Here is a 14,884-nt window from a genome sequence, read left to right on the forward strand (position 1 = left end):
GGGGAAAAAAAAAACATTGTGTTGTAATCAACATTTGACATTTTCATTCACAGTTTATTGTGACAGTTTAAACACAGAGTTATGGATTTAAAATCAGCTGGTTCAATTGTTCATTTAATTGCCTTTTATTTTTTTCAAGTGTAGTGCGGTCTCTTTGCCCCGAAAACCTTCTTGAAAACATGGATTCTTGTTCTGTCGCCCGAAAGCTTCATATTCACTGCATGTTAAGTGTGTTCTTTTTGGGTCACGATCTAGATATAAGTCCTTTATTATTTTTGTTTATATTGTGCTCACACGGTGCATGTTCCCGACTAAAGTAGTGTTTATTTAAATTACAACAAACTAACTAATGCACAGATACGTTAGGCCCAGGTAGTTTAGATGGATGGTACACACACTATGCACAGAAGGTGGTTGTTGTGGCAAAAGGGGCCCTGTTAACACAATAGTGGAGGTTTCGTTTTAACATACGTGTGTGAAGGATGTCAACTCAAGTCCTTCATTTAAAATGTTACTAGCATATTGTAACAGGCTTCTAAGGTAGTGAAGGAAGAAAAAAACTCTTTATTATGAATAATGAATGTTACAATAAAGTTGTTCTTATACAAACATTGCCAGAGTTTTGACCTCTTCAGTCCAAATTACTGCTGCTAAACTCATTTTATTTAGTTTCAAACCTGTAAAGAGTTTTGTCAGAACTAGTAATCCAATACAGTGCAACACAGTTCATTGTATTGAACATCAATTTGATGGTTTAATTTATGATCTTTCAACAATTTGCCATATTGTGATACTTATCAATATCAGAAAAACAGGCAATGCATCACAGTTCTGTACTTGTCATTTGAATACACAGTATTTCTTGTGACTGCATGTTGATTTGAACCCGATAACTGTCAGCGTCATTCAACCACAGATCTTTGGTAACAAACACTTTAGGTGCATCTTTATTAAATGGAGTTATTTTTATTGTAACTAACATGTTTGCTTCACTTGATTATTTTTCACACTTTGCATGGGAAGGTTTCCTGCACTAAATCAGTGAAGCTCTCGCACGTCAAGTGAAACACTTGTTTGCATGCGAGGGTATTTCCAGGAAACCACATGAGCGTACCTATCTGAATGTGGTAGAGGCTGTAGGTTGATGAGAAAGCCCACGCATTCATAACCCCTAAAGTCTAACTTGCTAAATGTCACCTAGACCTTACCATATATAACTTTTACCAATTCCCCACCTGTCACTGCAATATCTCTCTTCGCTCCAAACTCCCCCCTCCCACTGCATGATCCACCTTTTTTACTATGTGAGAGTGGGGGTTCCCATTTATTTTTAAAAGCATGACCCCGTAGTAACATAAGCCTGGAAAAAACTGAATTGAGACAAAAAGCACCTAAGAAAATGTTCATCATTTGAACTTTTTGTGAATGGAAATGTCTAACAATGACAAAAGAAATAAGAACAACGTAGGCGTAGAGAAGAACAAGAGCTAACCCAGTTGAGCTTTGGAAAATGGTGCAACATCTAAACCCGGCCTCCGTGATCAGTTATCTGATGACTTTTGCAGCACCGACCATACTTCCTACACTGGAGATGGATTCGGTGCCGGTGGCAAGCAACTGCTTTTCAGCAGAAACAATAATAGGCAACACACACACACACACACACACACACACACACACACACACACACACACACACACACATGCTGTAATAATAGTGCAATGCTGAATTCTTAAAGAGCACACACAAGCAAACTGTATGTGCAAGTGCTTGTAGGGTAACACACATAGATGTGTTGCCTACACATGCTCTTTGTGCGCGCGCACACACACACACACACACACACACACACACACACACACACACACACACACACACACACAAGAACCACATTAGACAGATTTTAGATTTCTTAATAAAAATAATTCATTTGCAGGACGACATATAAATAATTATTGAATCACACAATACAGATATCTTGATATGAATAAATACTTAACAAATAAAACCAGGCTTTTTCATACAATACCCTATTGTCGAAAGGTCACACAAAGAAACTTCCACACAGTTTGCATGTTTTGTTACACCTTCTGCTTTTAGGCTGATGCTCTTCCCACTGTTGGAATGTCCCTAAGCGAGTCGGAGTACCTTTCCTAAACGCCTCAGCAGCTTAGACAAGTCATGTGCAACTTATGTGATCTCCTCCCAGTCAAACTCAGTCAGAGCCCCGGAACATCGTTATGGGTCCCGATGAGCTGACCACTAGTTGGCCTTTAATTGATTAAGGTTTGTCTAGAGGTGATTAAAGCACACAGAGATCTACGTACAGGCCGTCAACACGTGGGCTGGCCCGACAGCTTTAGATACAGTTGAATGAAAAGGCAGACCGAGAGCCTGGTTGTCTATGCTTTCTAACTAGAGCCACAGATGGACATCGGCCTACAGCAGTGGAGATCCTTCAGCAGAAGTGCGAGGGGAATAACTGTTCCAGTTGCGATCACATTTGAGTTTGTTTGATAAATATTTGATGCTTGAGGTGATCTCTGTAGATAAACATTTCTTCGTATTTTGATAAAAAAAGATAAGTCTGGAAAATTTGGGGATTTTCAACATGAGAGCTTGATAAGCTCGTGTGTGGTTGCACAGAATTGGAGATGTCTATCTGTGGCACTTCAGTTAGTTTAGAGTGGTACAGGCTGGCCATTTTTAAGGAGGTAACAACAACTGTTTGGCGATTGATGGCACATGTATTTTTTTTTTGGCAGAAACAAAATCAAATATATCAAAATACATTAAAAAATTCCAAAACAAATAATAAAAAAATCAGGAATGTCAGTTTTGCGTAATCCAGACGCACACATGCGTGCGTTGTGTATGTGTGTGTGTGTGTGTGTGTTGGAGATGAGGCATCGGGTTGGAAGGTCCTACAATATGGACCAGGATCCATATTCACAAAAGCATTTTATAGGTGGGAGCACTGATCCAGGATCATTGATCAGGCTCCTCTGGTCCATAAAATTTCAATCACTACTTAAAGGCAAAACTTATTGAGGATGAGCCTCAATACTGTACTGTTGTAGCAGCAGCACAAAACACATTCAGATAAACAAGATTAGCCAAAGCAGGCAATGGGATTGCTCTCTGAAGTTATGAAATTGTCGCCTTGGCACATCCAGTGGGGTGGAGCAGAGAGGAATGCATGTCTCTATGGGTTTACATACCACCTCCGGCTGGGGTGGGGCACGTACAATATCGCAAAGCTGTGTTTGCATGTGTGTGCAACATGTTTGTGTTGGAAAGGTGGATAATCACCCTGACTTCACCCTTCATTATGTTCTCAGTTCTCATTATAGTTGGCAATCCCCTTCTGACAGGACTCCATTTGTGTGCGCATGTTTAGGTATGTGTCAATGCATTTCTAGGTGCTTAAGTGGTCAGTAAACAGGAAAACAACGTCCAAGGCAACAGATCTGTTTTGGAGGAGAAGAGAGGAAATAAGAGGAAGGAATAAGAGGAATAGAAAAAGAATGAGTCCCGTCTCTACTATGTTCTCTGCCATCTGTCCGCTGACACCGCCAGCATGTTGGCTACAATGGAGAGGCTTGTATTTCTGTACATGTAGCACCAAAACTAGCAGGGGCCTGCCCTGTCTGTCTCGCACTGTTTAGACACATGGTCTGTTCTCACTTTCCATATGAATCAAATCAAAATTTAAAACAGTTAAGTAATAATACAGAGGTTAATATGCCTCAAAAGATTCTGCTATAGACTGACTATGGGAAGAAAATGAATTCTTGATTTTTTGATTGATTGCAAGAGCATTTCTTGGCAAATCTTTGTCTATTTTGGGAGGACATACACAAGTGTATTTGGAGAACTAAGCTAAACAATGGTTCATACCATTTCATGTTACTTTAAGCGCTTCACTTGCATTGCTTTGACCCAGTTTGGCTGACTTCTGCTTACTACTTCCATAGACTTGTTGCTCGGCTTCCCAAGCTAACTGCATCCCTCCTTCTACAGAGCAAATGCTAGACAGACAGGCAGACAGATACACAGATGGGTTAAGACAGACAGACAGACTGGAGGTATAAATCCTTGGCTGTGGTCTAGAAAGCAATGTCAGATGCTTCTCGTTATGTCAACATACAATCATTTTGTCCGGCACGCTTCACTACGTACCTCTAAATACATATTGTACACAAGCGTTAAGTCAGTTGCTCTGACATGTAGCCAAACCTCTCACCATGTAAGTGCACAGGGCACATCAGATGATAATAATTGCACAAAGAGGTATTCTGGAGGCCATGTCTACTGCGAACACACACACACACACACACACACACACACACACACACACACACACACACACACACACACACACACACACACACACACACACACACACCCCCCCCCCCCCCTCCACCCCCCCACGTACACACACTCTCTCTTCACATTCTACATGGGGGGTTTGATTTTCAGGCCATAAGGTTACTAGTCAGTCACTAGCTAGTTAGTTAGTTGGTTAGTTAGTATCAGAGGTGCATTGACTGGCATGGGGCGCCCACAGCAGGGCAGCGGCTCTAGCGATGTGTCACCATCGTCGTTGCGTGCGTGGGTGTGGTTCAGCCTTGGTAAATCTGTTTGAAGTGGTCACACTCGTTGCAGTAGCCCTGTTTCTCTTGGTTGGCGTAGTGGTCACAGCCAAGTGTCCTGCACCGCTGCTTGGACTTTTCCTTAGGCGCCTGCGCCCTCCTGCCCGCCTCTCTACCCTGACCACGCGTGTGGCACTCTGGGCAGAGGTCTGTGCAACCCGGGGACACATTACTGCAGCCACTCCGCCGGCACTGAGTCTGAGTCTGAGTCTGCGTCTGAGTCTGGGTCTGAGTCTGCGTCTGCGTCTGAGTAGATCTGGGCTTGGCTGCTCGGTCACGCTATTTGTACAGAGAAGGGGGGGGGGGGAGACAAAGAAAAAGAGGAGAAAGGTTAATTGGTAACTGAATGGTAACTGTGGACCAGCAGGATATTAAACGAGTTGAGAAGATCAACAAGAATTGCAGAGAAACAAAGGAAGGATAAGACACGCTCATCAGATGGCAAAGGTGAAGCACAGCAAGGAGTTAAGAAGGTATGGCAGACACCTACCATGACCAGAGGAGGGGAGTGTGGTGTGCGTTGTGCCACTTGGTTGAGCCGTGTGCTTTGCTCTTTGACGTAGCACTTGTCGCAGTAGCCCTCCAGCATTGCCTTGCCCACTGCACCACACCCAGGCCCGCGACACCGTGAGGCGTTCTGGAAGCCTGCCTCCACACCATGCCGGCTCTGGACCGGTGCAGGGGGAGGGGTCAGGTCTGTAATAGACAGTAGCCAACATTAGCAATGTCCAATATGATTCGACATTTGAGTGAATAAAAATGTATGGAATACACAACAATTCCTACAATGCAAAACAAATTGACAAAGTAATGAAATTTGTTTGCCTTAATAAGACCAGAGTTTCCCAGTTAAGTTTCAGGACTTACGGTGGTTGGTCCGATAGTCTACGTAGCAAATAGTGCAGAAACCCATATTCTCTGGCGTCCCAAAGAACTTGCAGCCAGATCTTTTACAAAGCCGGGCCAGAGGGGCTTGCCAGGCGGAGGCGTGCCCTGGGGTTATGGTGAGGCACGGCCGCTCAGTGTCCCTGGCCTGTGTCCAAGCTGAAGACGAGGGCTCAGTCCTGGGGTTGTTCTGCTGTGGCTCTCCCCTCTCTGGAGGCTGCTGTCTCTGCATGCAGGTTGGACACAGGCCATTGAATTTCCTGAGCGCCTCCTGTTTGCACATGCTGCAGCGCTCTGTCTCTGTCTCGCAGCGCCCCCACTGGGTCCAGCCGGAGCCCTGGCCCGGGTGGGGGACTGTAGGCTCCCCGTTGGGGCCTGGGAGTAATGGAGCAGCCGTTCCAGCTCCAGGGGGTCCATGGGTCTGCCTGGAGTTGAAACAGCGCTCGCAAAGTCCATCATGCTCAACGCTAAGGGTGAATTGGCAGTCGGGTGTCTTGCACTTCATGGCATGAGTTTCACTGTACAGGCTGAGGCTGGGAGCGGTGGGTGGGGCTGAGAGGGGGCTGGATATCACCACCGCTCTCCCAGATGTGGAAGATGGGGGGCTGCTGCTTCGGGCTCCTCTGGAGCACACCTCAGTCTCTGATCCCCCTATTACTGCCACCCCACCTTGTAGCCCTCCTCCTTTGGTCTGCACCACCCCTTCAATCCTCGTCCCTCCACCGGTTGTGGCCTGTCGCTTCTCAAAGCATTCATGGCAGTGAGGCTGCGTGTCCACAGAGACATAGAAGGTGCATCGTGGTGTGGCACAACGGATCTCGATGAGGGAGAGCTGGGAGACGGAGAAGGGCGGTGGGCGCTGCGGCTGTGCGGCCAAAGCCAGCTCCTTGTCTTCCTGCCAGCGCTGGTACTCATGGTTGACAAGCTGCAGGTAGTCCTCCATCAGGTTCATGTCTTCAGGGAGGTTGCCCTCATCCAGTCTTTGAACAGAAACAGACAATGTGGTTTTCTTTAAAGTCTAAGTCTAAGATAGCTGTTGTCATCAGTGTGCTAGTTAGGTGTCAAGAAGTTAAACCAGTTGTAGGACGATATCTGTCATCATCAATCTAAAAAAACAAACCTCTTTATTCCTAAATTGCAACATGCAAAGCTGCTTGTGGGTACGACCTACAACTGGGATATTTATTGTTTCCTCTTCCACTTAATATCTATACATACCGTGCAGCATTGATGATCCGTGTGGCGTCATAGCCCAAGCCTATGACTGGGATCTCTATCAGTAGCAGGTAGTCTTTGAGAAGCCTCTCTTTCTGTTGCTGTTCTTTCTCCATCAGGAAGTGAACCTTCAGCTCCTCAAAGCCACCTCGTCCTGGGTTTATCAGCGGTACTGCTCGGATCTCTGGGAGAAACATTACACAGAAATAAAAACATGAGTCACTTCATATCAGGCCTCTTTGTCGTGTCAGCTCCAAACACCTGTCTCTTAGTGTTTCCTACCTGGACCGCTGTCTTTGATGGTGATGAGGGGTGCAAAGTGCTGGGAGTCGTAGCCGAGCACTATTGGGTATTTGTAGCATTCTGTGGGCAGCCAGTGCAGCGGAAGATAAATCCCCCCCACATTCAGAGGAGAGATGGAGGAACCAGATTTCATACTCCTGACCACCTGGTCTGTTAAAAGAATAGTGATTTAGGGGTTGCTACTGATTAAAAATAGAAAGTTAAATATGTTTTTTGTGTACATTTTATAGGATTAAATTGTTTGCATGTTTCCGCTAATTTGGGGATTTCGATAAATAATATAAGCATGGTGCCAATATCGAACATTTTGATTAAAGTGCATGGCAAGAACAACAAAGAAAGGGGATACAGTGAAATCAACCATCATCAAAATGCTGAGGCATGTGGAAGGAGATACCGTCACCTTCTTTATCACTGAAAGACATGTTGCAACACGAGTCTTTGATGGCTAACAGGGGCAATAAAGATACTTTGAGATGATCAAATAAAAAGTGAGTACCTGCGATGACGATGATGGGTCTGCGCAGAATGTTTGAGAGGACGAAGATGTGAATGTCCTCCAGAGAGTCAAACTGGAGGCCATTGCTACTGGAGACCGGAGACGCCATCTTCACAATCTTTTCCCACTCCTCCTCCCAGTTCTGGGACAGCACACACGCAAAGAGTCAGGATATGAACTTGTGCACACACACCAAATCATTCCATAACAAATGTTGTGGGTACGAAAATAAGGAGAAGGATGTATTCTCATATTCTTGCTAGAGGTACTGCATAAAAACAAAAAATATAATTATGTATACATGTATAAATATACAGTATATATACACACATGTATCTGCAGGTTGTCTGAATGCAAAGTAGTGGAAAAAACCTTTGACATCTAATCTTCATACCATGGTGTTGTATCGGAGTCCGGTCTGGGTGAACTCCTGGGACTGGAGGAGCTCTGCCTGGAAGCGAGCTCTAAAGACGCCAGTGTCCGTCTCTTTCAAAACACCATGGAGGGCTTTCCGAAGCACCAGGTCTGTGTCCTGAACGCCCAGCATGTACTGCGAGGTCGCGTGGAGCAAACAGTTCCCATCTCCTATTGACACACACAAAAGAGAGAGACAGAAACATACAATATTAGAACTGCGGGCAATTGATTTTGTACACAAAACGTATCAAATTGAGCACATGCACACACACAAATGCATAAACAACAGACAATAACAGCGTACACACACACACACACACACACACACACACACACACACATATACAAAAGCGTAACAAAAGTCTGGGGATTTCCAAGCCGTAGGGTCAGTTGTCGCACTATCTGGTGTCTAGACAATTATATGAAGCTCACATGTCTGAAAGTACGCACACACACACACACACACACACACACACTACAGACAAAGCTCAGCTTTTACCCAGCTGGCCTGAGAAAAATGTCCCTTTATTTACCTGAAATACATTTTTGAAAAATAAAATGCAGCTCTTTCACTACCTTAATCTGCCCTGAAAATCCCCAACAATTTGTTTTACGTCAAAACTACTAACCGTCCGGAGAGATAAAGAAGTTTTAAAAATGGAATTTGAGTGTGAAAGAGCACGAGTGACTAAAAACCCTCGAACTTTATTTAGTCTCCTACGGCAGCGCCGGGTCTTTTTCTCATTGTGAAACAGGAGAGCCCATGTTTGTCAATGTGTGTAGCTCTGAAAAAACCTGTTGCCACACTAAACACAGGAATTTCCCCGTGCTAACTTCTGCCTTGTGTGTGTGTGTGTGAGTGCGAGTGTGTGTGTTCCCCTCCTATGATCCCAACTCATCAATGCTACTCAGCTGGTCCTGGACTTTCCACAGGGGTGTGGCTTGGACAGGATGCTATCTTTTTAACTACTGCTATCAACACCCGATGAAGGCTGTGATTAATGAGCGCTGAGATAACATGTGCACTCACATGCTCAAACGCATACAAATGTATCGTAACGTGTATATTCTGTCTGCCTTTATGATCCACACACACACACACACACACACACACACACACACCTTTCTTTGTATAAATTTGCGGCATCAGAAAGCTAACAAAAGTTGTACAAAGTTATTTCAACCCCAGCTAAGAAAGGGTTAGCGTAAATTACAAAAAGGTTAAATGAGTAAGAGTCAAACCATAGGCCTGTGTATACATTTCTCAAAATAACATTATTTGTGGCACAAGATGACTGTAATGTGAGATACGGTTGTTTTCATTCAACCGAAGGAACATCCCACTGTACTTTGAGAGAAAAAACATCCGCCTCCATGTCAGACGAGCTGGATGTTGTTGCATTTTGGCGCTCTTGCATCATTCTCAAAAACAAAAAAAAGCACAGCTCTCTAGTGAGATAAGGCTTCCTCAACAGCACCGTCCTCAAAAGAGATACGTACACAGGCGTACAAGAATAGGTACAAAAAGGCCTTAAAGTGCACAAAACACAGACTTTTGACCCTGAAGCTGCCTGTAGACTAAAGATGAAAGACTCTGGTCCCATCAGTCTAAATATAGACACTTCCTTTGTTGCAAGCTGGGACACTTCCTGAAAACAAACCAGTGTAGGAACAGACTTAATCCTCATCGGTTTGGCATACAGGTGACTCCAACCACAAGTTTGTAATGCTGTGCTTTCTAATAGGGCTATAGGTTGGTGTCACAAATCATCCACTATCCCACTGTTTGCTGTGTCCAACTGAACAAGTTCTGGTCGAGACTATTTTTGCTTCTACTTTGGTAAGAACTGGATATCACATTAAGAAGAGAAATCCGTACTTATATGGCAGAACACAGTGGCAGTGTGTGTGTCCTCTCTGCTACTAAAGTATGTAGAGTCAGTGTACTGTAGCTGAACAAATCCTGCCTGTTGAGGACACATGACAGACATGGGATGCTGTTTGGGAAAAACCCCTCGGATGTATCGTAGACATTCAAGACGCACTGAATTATAATAAAGCATTTCTTCACTGGGTGGAAAAGTCGCATGAAACGGATATGATCCTGTTATTTTTAAATTGCTGGGAAAATAAAGTTTTACAAGGCTGTTTTGCTTTTATGATGGTCAGTTATATTTATTCCAGCCTGGGAATGAATTTAGAAGATTGAAATTAGATAGATGATGAACTGAGAGAAAGATTGTGAGCTAACGGGTACATTTAAGTCCCAGTCGACGTGAAGACTGATCTTATAAGACTGTTATGACTCTAAGAAGCTTGATTAATATGACCTGCTCTGACTGAATATTCACTGCTCTCTCACGTAGTCTCTCTGTATGTGTGTCTGTCTGCTGAGCGCCAGTGACTCAGCAGCAGTCACTCAGTCCTGTGTGTGTGTGTGTGTGTGTGTGTGTGTGTTGTCCGTCCTCTGCTCAAAGTCACGTCTGGGTCCTTCAGAGTTAGACGCTCCGACTCTAAATTCTGTCTCATCTTTATGACATCATCTTCGCAAGCAAGGAATTTCCGTCCAGGTTACTGGCAACAGAAGTCAGAAGAGTCAGAAGTCAGCAGGGGTCTTTCTGAAGAGGAACCATGCAGTTGCAGTATCTCTTTTAGTCAATACTAACCTCCGAATCAGCAGGGACCCTCACAAAAAAACAACAGAACACGAAGCAAGTTCCTCATGTATCCAGTAACTGTTCAAAGTCAATTCTGAGAAGAGATTGTTAATTGCTTCCAATGAGAAATAAAGAAACTATTTCCTTAGCTTGATATCAGCTTCCTTCTTCTGTTGTGAATGCAATGGCTGATGTTTCCCTTCAGAAATGTTTTTTTCCCCCCCTCATCTAAAAATAGAACGCGAGTCTGATGTTCACACCAGATGTGTTGAAGTTAAAATATAGATATAGAGCCAGTGACGCGGTCAGCTGTGACACCACAGAAACAGAGACACAGCGATGTAAACCTACGTCAGTGAGGCAGTGAGAGAACTTAAGCTAAAGTTATTTGAGATGTTTTAAGATCCTCTGACACTCGCACTCCTTACACATACACACACACACCTACACAGAAAAACAGGGGACATACCCCTAAAGTTGTAAATGAAAAACTGTGGAAATAGTCGGGTCTGAAACATCATCGACAGTAAATTACAGTCCTGCGAGTGACGCCAGAGAATTTCCCAGTACAGAGGTATGATCAGAAGTAATCTGGCCCGGGTCTGAGTGTCTACCCTGGGATGTTCCCGTGTTACAACATCCACGTAATAGAAAACATGACTTCAACAGTAAAACCAAGGGGGCTGCTGAATGAGTATATGTGAAAGTGGAACCAATGAACCTCCGTTGTTGTCATTTACAGTAACCCTGCTTGTGAGTAATGACATCTCAGAATTTAGATATCAAATAGACCCGACGCGAAACACATCCTCCGACCTGAGCAATGGATATAGAGTTCTGATATCAAGGTCACTAAAACCTCCTGCTCCAACAGCATGTATTCATAATAGTCCAGAAATATACAGCTGCTTAACCACACATTTAAACTCCAAACTTGTGATAAAACAACCTCTCCACAATGCTCTCAACTTCATGGAGATTCTGTAAGAAAATCGCAGAAAACCTGGTTTACTGGAGACTCTTTCTTACCATTGGTACGTAAGGGCACCATCTTCTTCACCTCCCGACACCAGTTGAGCTTCTTCTCCTGCTCCAATGAGACCTGCATGGCTCGGTCCAGGATGGCAGCCTGCACCACCTCCCTGAAGGCCTGCGGGAAGTGGTTCATGGCAATCATCTCCAGCGTGCAACGGTGCATACCCCGCAGGTGGTGCATCAGGCCGCTGTTGGCAGCCGGCTTCACCACGTCGCTGGGCACTCGCTGACGGATCTTCACCGCCTTCAGCAGGTTGGAGACAAACAGGAATTTGGGGAGGAAGTTCTGACCCTGCGACATGGCGGACGAGTGGCCAGGCGGATGGAAGGAGGGGAGGAAGAGGAGGAGGACGCACCAACCACCGCTGACAGAACAACGTGGAAACTGGATGGAGAGAAGAGGAGTGGATGTTATTTCACAGTATGGAAGAATAGACCTGGTGGGACTGGTGGGAAATTTCAGAGGAGATTCCCCTTCCTTATTAATTGCGACTTAAGGCACAACTTAATTTGCAGTTTGTTCGGGAAACCACCCAACACACAGGATCATCCCTCTGCGAAAGCTGCTTGGTGCTTGTTCACTGGAGATTCTAGTGAGCCATGAATAGAAGTACACAAAGAACACTTTGTATTTTTCTTAGTTCTTTTAATTTTCCTTAGACTTGATGGTTTTAAATTTCCCCAAACAGGGCGCCCAAGAGTCCCACTGAGTTCAAAGCCTTCAAACAATAAACTGGTGTTTTCCAGACTTGTACAAAAGGCCACCCAGGACTTCCCAGGCTGCGTCCCACGTCAACACCTTTCTCCAGAGGACAAAACAGCAAGCCTGCAGCAACTCTTTATTTAAAACAAAGTAAGGCTAGGAATGTTTGATACCTGTGCCCTATGGGACCAGAGTTTCAGTACGGGAACGGTTCCCAACACCGTAGTCTTGTGAAAGATAAACGTTAATTTTTTTCAATCTAACAAATTATGTAAAGCTCTGAATACTTCATTGTCTAAACACAAGCAGCTGTATAATAATGTTGCCTAAAGTTAGCAAAGTGTCCTGATTTAGGTCAGTTTGAAGAATAAATAAACACGAACTTGGCCAAACATTTGATGCTAACTTTCAGAACTTCATGCTATATTTTGCCTGGTACTTAAAAGGTATTACGGTTCAACCTGACAGGGGAAGTGTTGCAGAAGAGTGTCTTAAATGTACCTCTCTTGAGGTTTTAATGTCATATTTCAACATAAATAAAGAGCAAGTCAGCACATTCTCAGTTCACAGGAAGTAGAAAGTGATGGTCAGCAAGTAGGCCTTGAGTTTTGCTGACTTTTAAACTTCCTCATATATGAAGCTGCCAGTCAGTGGATAGATCCTGTTTAAGTTCACAAACACAAAACCTGAATACTTATAGTGGCGTCTGTGCCTTTACTATCCAAACAGCAGCAGCAGCAGCAGGTGCAACAACAGACTAGGCCATGCTAAAGTAAAAGGCTTGTCAGTCACATGAGGGGACTAGACAACAGACAGGTTGTCAGTGAGCGTGTTGCACGAGTCATTAATCCCTGTTTGGTGTGTTGGCACCGCTGGAAGACTTGACAGTGCCACAGTGGTGGACGCTGCGGTTTAGGAGGGCTGGCTACACACAAAAAAACACAACAACAGGAGACTTTGCGGACGTTAAAGGCTTACGTAATTCCAATGACAACTACCTTTGAAACAATGTAGCCTTGAAACGCGTCTCACACGGCGGGTATCGACACAGTGTGGCGGCGCCGATGCTACATCAGGCTGTTTAAAATGCTCTGTTATCCGCTTGAGGGTGACGTCTTTGTAAACAATGGCTGTCAAAGCAGCCACTGTCGTGAGCAGGCTTCAAGCTTCCTCCATGTCCCCAGAAACACGACCATACATTACTCAAGGCCCAAGCGTGATGTAGCCACCAAGTCGCACCCCCTTTGGTAAGAAATGCTGTCCACATGGGGAGGCACAGGGAGGGAGGACGGGTGTCTTACCTGTGTAATATGTCGGGGGTAATAACAAAGCCCTCCCGGATGCTCAGACTAGTCCTCTCTCTGAGCCACTTTACTCAGCCTCACCGCAGCGGTCCTCGGCGCCATTCAACCTTCTCTTTCCTTCAGTATCAGAGCTATTTAGGAGCCCTCGCAGCCTGCGAAGCCTTTCAAAAGAGTACACACGTCCGCTAATGATAGTTTTTTTTAAAAGGAAAAAGCCCAGTCAAGGGGATTTCCACACGGGGACTTTCCGTCCACCCATTTCTCTCTCTCTCTCTCTCTCTCTCTCTCTCTCTCTCTCTCTCTCTCTCTCTCTCTCTCTCTCTCTCTCTCTCTCTCTCTCTCTCTCTCTCTCTCTCTCTCTCTCTCTCACACACTCACAACCTGGCTGTAGTTACAGCTCACCACCGCGAGGGGGGTTCTGTCTGTCTGACTCAATACTGAAAAGCATATCCCACCTACTGTGCACAAAGGAGCGTCACTGGGGGAGACAGACAGGTCGCGTCATTTTCTATTTCATGAGACAGCTTATAAATAAATCATTGGCCTGCAATGAGACCAGCTTCACCAAATGGGTCAGGAAAACGAAAGACAACTCATGATAAGTAGGCTTTCACTAGCTTATTGAATGTATGCATGGGTGTATTTATTTATGTATTTATGTATCGAAGAGTGCAGGTATTGCAGTGATGATGTGGTACTGTTTTCACCGTTTGGAAATTATGTTTAAACAAATACTTCCTGGTGCTCTGAGGGATTTGACTCCATGACACTTCAGAAGCAGACATGAGCTCTATGGGTGCATAGGTGCAACAAGATTCATCCAAGTAATCTGCTTCTTTCTTTCCTTCAATAATTATTTTTTATTTAATCATTTATTTTGTCATGCATATTCAAATACCCAGCCAACAACACACAGTTGCAGTGTGTTAACATTTGTCAGACAAGAACATAACTTTTTATGTATATCATTAAATCGCAAACTAAAAACTTCTCCGCCGCAAAGAAAAACTTCCAACCGGGAAAAGATTATCCTGAAATGAAAGACATTTTACTAAAAAGGTGTAGCCCTATTTAGCAAAAAGAAAAATGGTGGTAGGAGACACATGATGCATTTACATGGCATGAAGAGACAAATACCAGTTGCCTTTAGGTGCTTGGGTGTGCAAGTATGAATGTGTGTGTTCTTGTAGTCCATGTTTGTTTCCATTGTG

General features: G+C 44.4%; 1 protein-coding gene across 1 annotated transcript; it reads right to left on the minus strand.

The window, feature by feature from the left end:
- Positions 1-541: 541 nt before the first annotated feature.
- tnfaip3 (tumor necrosis factor, alpha-induced protein 3) lies at positions 542-13,935 on the minus strand. Its single transcript, XM_029449457.1, has 9 exons — positions 13,671-13,935; positions 11,661-12,051; positions 7,952-8,142; positions 7,558-7,699; positions 7,038-7,208; positions 6,759-6,939; positions 5,523-6,520; positions 5,146-5,351; positions 542-4,934 (listed from the first exon to the last, which is right to left on the minus strand). Exons 2-9 carry the CDS (start codon positions 11,965-11,967, stop codon positions 4,626-4,628), a joined length of 2,505 nt encoding a protein of 834 aa, XP_029305317.1. The 5' UTR covers positions 11,968-12,051; positions 13,671-13,935; the 3' UTR covers positions 542-4,625.
- Between the last annotated feature and the right edge of the window lie 949 nt (positions 13,936-14,884).

The sequence above is a fragment of the Cottoperca gobio genome, chromosome 15, assembly GCF_900634415.1.
Source record: "Cottoperca gobio chromosome 15, fCotGob3.1, whole genome shotgun sequence".
In the NCBI taxonomy this organism is placed as follows: domain Eukaryota; kingdom Metazoa; phylum Chordata; class Actinopteri; order Perciformes; family Bovichtidae; genus Cottoperca; species Cottoperca gobio.